Source organism: Chrysochloris asiatica, unplaced genomic scaffold (genome assembly GCF_000296735.1).
Source record: "Chrysochloris asiatica unplaced genomic scaffold, ChrAsi1.0 scaffold00050, whole genome shotgun sequence".
Lineage (NCBI taxonomy): Eukaryota > Metazoa > Chordata > Mammalia > Afrosoricida > Chrysochloridae > Chrysochloris > Chrysochloris asiatica.
In genome coordinates this window covers 3,752,420-3,760,550 of record NW_006408568.1, presented here as the reverse complement: position 1 = coordinate 3,760,550, position 8,131 = coordinate 3,752,420, and the positions used below count along the sequence as shown (strand labels likewise).

At 37.7% G+C, this 8,131-nt stretch overlaps 1 protein-coding gene across 1 annotated transcript in view; it reads left to right on the top strand.

The window, feature by feature from the left end:
• Window positions 1-8,131, top strand: part of GALNT8 (UDP-N-acetyl-alpha-D-galactosamine:polypeptide N-acetylgalactosaminyltransferase 8 (GalNAc-T8)) — a 76,901-nt gene that overhangs the window by 20,290 nt on the left and 48,480 nt on the right. Inside the window, exon 2 of the mRNA XM_006862766.1 lies at window positions 551-815. Coding sequence (XP_006862828.1) covers window positions 551-815 — 265 coding nt within the window. The remainder of the gene's footprint in view (window positions 1-550; window positions 816-8,131) is intronic.

Genomic DNA, 8,131 nt, shown 5'->3' with positions numbered 1-8,131 from the left:
ATAGAATGAATGTAAAACTAAAGTTCTCTCATGTAAACTATCTTATAATTCACAATAAAACATTTAAAAACAAACAAAAAAACAAACAAAACAACTAGCTGTGCGCTGAGTCATTGATTTTGATTCATGGAGACCCAGGTGCTTTCAGAGTACAACTGTATCCTATAGGTCTTTCCATGGTTGATTTTTCATAAGTAAATCACCTTCAGAGATGCTTCTGGGTAGATTTGAATCAGTAATTTTTCAGTTAGTAGCCGAATACTTAAAACATTTGCACCACTCAGGAATTCCTGTGCTGAGGCTGTCGTTGTTAAGTGCCATTGAGTCAGACTCATAGTGACCCTGTATAGTGTTTCTGATTAGCAGCCGGTGAGTTTAAACCTTGCAGTTCAAACCGACCTTGAGGTCGAGTGCTTATCCTATGGCGCCACACTAGAACTTGTAAATGTTAGAATTCGAAGAGGTTCATGTTTCAAGGAAATTAGAATGGGTAACTGTGTTCAGGCAACCAAGTATTGACTGAAATGTATTTTCCCTTCTCCATTTGCAGAAGACGATATGAAATTGGCTATGAAGCAACAAGAAAATGTAAACAACACACTAAAACAAGCAGTGGAAGCAATGGCCAGTGACACCAGGCACAGATTCCACAAGAAACTCTTCCCAAACTCACAGCTCTTCAAGCAGTGGGGTGAAGGTCTTTCTGAGGCCCAGCAGAAAATGGCTCAGGAACTCTTCCAGAAGTTTGGTTACAACGTTTACCTCAGTAACCAGTTGCCCCTCAATCGAACCATTCCAGACACACGGGATTCCAGGTGGGTTAGGCCAGATTTGGCCATCTCAATTCATGAGGACCTCAGATTGATTTGGGGTGAATTTCTGGAGAAGACAATGTCAAGGACTAGAAAGAAGTTTGGGGGAGGGAGAGGTTGCTGGAAATGGAGTTTAGAACATAGGAAGTTCTGGCAGGCTGACTGAGCAGAGTTCTTGTTTTCAATCCGCTTTATAATGGCTGCTCTGAAAAGATAACTGACTGATGCAAACATTTACAGGACCTTGGAGATAAGCAGAGATGTCAGAAAAAAAAAAAAAAAATCCTTGAGAATTTTGATCCCACTAGTTCTAACTCATAATTCTACAGATGACAGAAATAGGCCATGAAAGTGATAGGGCTTGTGTGAGTCATACCAAAGTTAGCAGTTTTTCTCAAATTCTAGTGTTTTTCTCAAATTCTCTGCTTAGATTTCTTTTTGAAATGGAATCCAATTTAATGAAGCTTCTCTGTCTCCCTGTTTTATTTACAAGTTCCATTGTTTTCTGTCTTTCTGTTCTTCTCTTTCTCCTTCATACTTAAAAAAAAATAATAACAGCTTTAAGATATAGATTCACATGCCATACAATCATCCCATTTAAATTATATTGATACATTTTAGCATATTAATAGACGTGTGCAACCATCACCCAAATCAGTTTTAAAATATTTATATTACATCAAAAAGAAACTCCATACCCTGTAGCATTCACTTCCATCTTGAGAAACCACTAATCAACTTTCTGTCTCTGTGTATTTGCCTATTCTGGACATTTAATGTAAATGGAATCGCATAATATGTGGTATTTTGTAACGGAATTCTTTTACTTGGGCTGCTATTGTTTTGCTGTTGTGAGGTGCTGTTGGGTGGGTTTCTACTCATAGTGACCCTGTATAGGGTTTCTGAGGCACGGCTGGTGAATTTGAACTTCTGATCTTGGGGTTCAAACTGACTTTGAAGTTCAGTGCATTACCCCACAGCACGACACCAGGCCTCATTGTTAGCCACTTACAACATCTGCATTAGAACGTGTATCATTCTTTTCGTGATCAAATAGAGTTTCATAAAATGGATAACCCACCTATTGTTTGCTATTCATCAGCTGATAGACATTGAGATTGTTTCCACATTTTGGCCATTCTGATATGAAAAAGACAGAGGATAGCAAGTGCTGTAGATGGTGTACAAGTTTTTGTGTGGACATGCATTTTTTCACTTCTATTGGGTGCACCTGAGTTGTAGAATTGCTGGGTTATATGCAACTCTATTTTAACCTTCTGAGGAACTGCCAAATTGAGGACCTTTCCAAAGTGACTGCCCAGGGTTCCTGCTACTATCTGTAAGTGATCTAATTTTTTGGCATTACATGTGTTTATGGGATTCCCTTAAAATCTTCTTTAGAAATGTAAGATTAGTAGTAATGTATGTCTTTCATTCCTGGTGGCATATGAAGATTCTGATAGTGCCACATCATCTATAGCCTTTGTGAGACTTTGTCTTTTTTATAATAGCCATTCTACAGGGTAGCTCACTGTGATTTTGTTTGCATTTCCCTAGTGAATAATAATGTTGAGCTTCTTTTCATGTGTGTATTGGCTATTTGGAAGTCCTGGTGTCGTGCTGTAGGATAAGCACTGGACTGCTAACCACAAGACAGGTGGTTCAAACCCATCAGCCACTCCTCAGAAACCTTATGCTGGGTCACTGTAAGTCAAAACTGACTTGACAGCACTTAGCAACAACATTGGCTATTTGTGTATCTCTTTTGGAGAAATATCAGTTCATACTCTCCCCCATTTTTGAATTGGCTTGTCTATAAATAATTGAGTTATAAGAGTTTCTTTTTACATATTTTAGATACAAGTCAATGATCAGATATATGATTTGCAAATGTTTTCTCTCATTGTATATGTAGTCATTTCACTTCCTTGAAATGAAACCAGGGCAATGCAACGATATATGATAGAATGAATGTAAAACTAAAGTTCTCTTATGTATAAAGTTCTCTTATCTTATAATTCACAATAAAACATTAAAAAAAATCAAAACAAAACAAAAAAAAAAACACAACTAGCTGTGCACTGAGTCATTGATAAATGTTTTCAAATTTGAGGATAGTCAATTTATTGTTCTTTTGGCTGCTTGTCCTTTTGGTGTTAGGTATAATACAAGGCCATGAAGATGTATGCTGATGTTTTCTTCTAAGAGTTCTATCATTTTTATATTCCACTTAGGTCTTTGATCCATTTTGAATTAATTTTTATATATGATGTGACATAGGAGTGTAACTTTATTCTTTCCAATGAGAAGATTCTTTTGACCCAGCACAGTTTCTTGAAGAGAGTATTCTTTCCACATTGAATTGTCTTAAAACTTCTTTTGAAAACCAATTGATCATAGATGTTGGTCTTATTTTTGAATTCTATTCCACGGATCTACATGTTTCTCATTATGCCAGTAACAAACTGCCTTGATTACTGTAGCTTTGTACTAACTATTAAACCCAAGAAGTGTTAGTCCTCCACTTTTTTCCCCCTCAAAATTGTTTTGGCTACACTGGAACGTTGAAATTCCATATGAATTTTACATCAGCTTGTTAATTGCTACAAAGAAGTAAGCAAGGTTTTGACAATGATTGCATTGAATTTGTAGATCAATTTGGGCATTGTTATAGTTAAGTGCCCTCGAGTCTGTTCTGACTCATAGCAACCCTGTACAGGGTTTCTGAGGAGCGGCCCATGGGTTTGAACCACTGACCTTTTGGATAGCAGTCCAGTGCTTATCTACAGATTGCCCTTCTAACAGTAAATCATAAAGTTGAACATCTGTGAGTGAACATCTGACAGTTATAACACAAACATATTATATTCTGCAGCACAGTATGTAGTACCTATTAACAATGATAAGCTCGACACTCCCATCCAAAACACACACACACACACACACACACACACACACACACACACAGAGTAAGCAGATGGTGGCAAGTGTGGTTCATTGTAATTTGGATATGTTGTAAATTGGGGATTACCTATATTCAACTGGACAACATTGCGAAGTATGAGTATTCCAGAACACTTAATTGTGCTCATGAGAAATCTGTACCTGGACCAACAGGCAGTTGTTCAAACAGAACATGGGAACACTAAATGCTTTAAAGTTAAAGAAAGGTGTGTGACAAGGTTGTATTCTTTCACCATATTTATTCAACCTGTTTGCTGAGCAAATAATTCGAGAAGCTGGGTTCTATGAAGAAAAATGTGACATCAGAAATGGAGGAAGACTCATGAACAACTTGCGATATGCAGATGATACAACCTTGCTTGCTGAAAGTGATTTACTGATGAAGATCAAAGAGCACAGCCTTCAGTATGGATTGTATCTCAATGTAAAGAAAGCAAAAATCCTCATCACTGTTGCAATAAAAAACATTCTTATCAACGGAGAAAAGATTGACGTCAAGGACTTCATTCTTTTTGGATCAATTATCAACACTCATGGAAGCAGCAGTCAAGAAATCAAACGACTTATTGCATTGGGCAAATCTGCTGCACAAGACCTTTTTAAAGTGTTGAAGAGCAAAGATATCAGCTTAAGGACTAAGGTGCGCCTGACCCAAGCCATGGTATTTTCAATAACCTCATGTGCATGTGAAAGCTGGACAGTGAATAAGGAAGACCGTAGAAGAATTGATGCTTTTGAGTTATGGTGTTGGAGGAGAATATTGAAAGTGCCATGGGCTGCCAAAAGAACCAATGGATCCATTTTGGAAGAAGTGCAGCCAGAGTGCTCCTTGGAGTCCAAGATGGCCAAACTTCGTCTCTCATACTTCAGATGTATTGTCAGGAGAGACCAATTGCTGGAGAAGGATATCATGTTTGGTAAGGATCTCATGTTTGGAGGGTCAGAGAAAAAGAGGAAGACCCTCAATGAGATGGATTGGTCAAGTGGCAGCATCCATGAACTCAAGCATGGCAACAGTAGTGAGGCTGGCCCAAGATCGGCCAGTGTTTTGTTCTGCTGTGCGTAAGGTCGCTATGAGTTGGTACCGACTCAATGGCACCTAACAACAACAACAATATTCAAGATTATGTCATCTTAAAATAGAGATATTTTCTCTTCTTTTTTAAACTAGCTGCCTGTTATTTAATATTCTTGCTGAATTGCCTTTTGTAGAACCTCCAGTACAATGTTGAATAACAATGGTGAGAAAGGACAGTCTTGTTTTGTTCCTCATTACAGGGGGAAAGCATTCAATATTTCACCATTAAATAGGATTTAGCTGTGGATTTTCTATAGACACTCTTAACTATTCTTTTCAATGTTTCTTGAATGGGTTTTAAAATTTTATTTATTTATTATTTTATGAAGGGATGTTAAATGTTGTCAAATGAATATTCTGCTTCTATTGCAATGATCATGTTGCTTTTGTCCACTATATATTGATATAGGGGAACTCCAGGACTCTAGAGGATAAGCACTGGACTGCAGAACCACAAGAATGGCCCTCCATAGGAAAAAGCTGAGGCTTTCTGCTCTCACAAAGCTTTACAGCCTCAGAAACCGTATACCAGGTCGTTATGAGTTCTATGATTTGGAATTTACTCTGGGGCACTTAACAACAACAACAATGCTGATATGGTATATTGCATTAGTTGATTTTCACACGTGAAACCAACTTTGAATTCTTGACACAAATCACATATGGTCATAGTGTATAATCTGATTTGTTTTTTCTTTTATGGATTTAATATGCTAGTATTTTGTTGAGGATTTTTTGTGTCTATATTCATAGGACATGTTGGTTGATAGTTTTACTTTCTTGTGATATCTTTATCTGGTTATCACAATAATTATGGATAATACTGGTGTCAGAGAATAGGCTGGGAAGTATTTTCTATCGTCAGTATTTTGGGAGAATTTGGGAAGGATTAGTACTAATTCTTCTTTAAATGCTTGGTAGAATACACCAATGGGCCTGGGATTTTTGGTGGGTAGTTTTTATGTTGTTGTTTTAACATTATTAGTTTCATCTCTTTACTTCTTTTAAGTCTATTCAGATTTTCTATTTCTTCTTTTGTTAACTTGGTACTTTGAACCCCTTTTAAAATTTGTCGATTATACTCCCTACCCACTGCCATTGAGTCGATTCTGATGCATAGAAAACTTATATAGGGTTTCCAAGACTGTAAATCTTTAAGGGAAAAGAAAGTTTCATCTTTCTCCTAAGGAGTGGCTGGTGGGTTTGAACTGCCGACCTTGTAGTTAGCAGCCCAGTGCCTATCCTACAGTGCCACCAGGGTTCCTTCTACTATCTGTAAGTGATCTAATTTTTTGGCATTACATGTGTTTATGGGATTCCCTTAAAATCTTCTTTAGAAATATAAGATTAGTAGTAATGTATGTCTTTCATTCCTGGTCATAATAATTTGAATCCTTTCTATTTTTTTTTTTCTGGAGTCTTGGTGTAGCTCTGTAGGATAAGGACTGGATTGCTAACCACAAAGTTGGTGGTTGAAACTGACCATCCATTCCTTGAAACCCTATACAGGGTCACTATGAGTTGAAGCCTACTTGACAGTACTTAACCAACTTCTTATAGATTTCTCTGTTGCTTTACCTATCTCTGTTTTATGTAGTTTTTGACTCTCTTCTTGTTGTTGTTAGGCGCTGTCCAGTCAGTTCCGACTCATAGCAACCCTATGCACAACAGAAGGAAACACTGCCCGTCCTGCATCATCCTCATAATTGTTACGTTTGAGCCCATTGTTGCTGCCATTATGTTTATCCATCTTGTTGGGGAGACTGCCAGTTTTTTTGGCTGACCCTCCATTTTACTAAGCATGCAGTCCTTCTCCAGGGATTGATCCCTCTTGAGAACATGTCCAAAATACTTGCAACAAAGTCTTGACATACTCGCTTTAAAGGAGCTCTGATAGCGTAGTTGTTACAAATTGGGATACTGACATCAAGGTCAGTAGTTTGAAACTCTCAGCTGTTCCATGGGAGAAAGATGAGGCTTTCTGCTCTCGTAAAGATGTACAGCCTCGGAAACCCTGTGCAGAGTGGCTATGAGTTGGAACCGACTCCATGGCACATAACCACCACAACCACCACCAAGGAGCATTTTGGCTATCCTTCTTCCAAGACATGGTACTTTCTTCTGGCAGTCCATGATACTTTCTATCTTCTCTGACATTATAATTCAAATACATCTATTATTCTATGGTTTCTTTATTCATTATTCAACTTTAAACCATTCAGCATCCCCTTGTTCTGTTCTGGTAACTTCCCCTTAGTGTATTATGGCTTCCTCATGAGTCTCAAGAATACAATGAAGTATTCTTCACAATGTTATCCATAGTTTTTTATGACCCACACAAATTTCTTTGCATAGTTAATAAAGTACAAGTAAACATCTTTCTGGTACTCTCTGCTTTTAGCCAAAATCCATCTGATGTCAACAAGGATGTTCCTTCTTCCATGCCCTCTTTTGAATCCTGCTTGATTTTCTGGCAGTTCCCAGACTATGCACTAGTGCAATTGACTTTTAATATCTTCATCAAAATTTTACTTGCATGTGATATTAAAGATGTTGTTAGACAATTTCCACATTCTGTTGGGTTATCTTTCTTTGGAATGGACACAAATATGAACTTTTTTCAATAGATTGGCTAGATAGCAGACTTCCAAATTTCTTGGCATAGATGAGTGAGTGCCTCCAGTATTGAAAGACTTTAACTTGTATTCCATCAAGGAATAGTTAATAATAATGATATTAACAAGTCTTCCTTGTAGATACATAGAAATTATCTTTTTTTTTTTCAATCTTTTAAATCAATTTTTTTTTCTTAAATGTTTTATTGTGAATTATGTGATAGTTTACATGGGAGAACATTCGTTTTACATTCATTCTATTGTATATCGTCTCATTGCCATGGTTACAATCCCCTCCATGCAGTCCTTCCCCTGTACCCCCAGGTTCAGCACACAGTCGCTCTCCCTCTCTGGATCTAAAGTCTCCAGCTGCTCCATCGTTCCACGTCATCATCTCTGCCTCCATTTCAGACATCACTGCTTCGCTGGGTAGGGTCCCGCTCTCTGCTCTTCTCCCATCCTTGATGGTCCTAGGGACCTCAGCTCCTAGACTGAAAAGTTAATCACTCCCCTCCTTGCTATAAAACATCTACTTTTACATTTCCAACACTCACAATCCATCCTGATAACAATTATTCACTATTGTATCACAAGAGACCTGTCTGCATTTCATTGCATTAGACCTGCCTAGTCAGATTGAATACTACTCACTGGAGATTCTA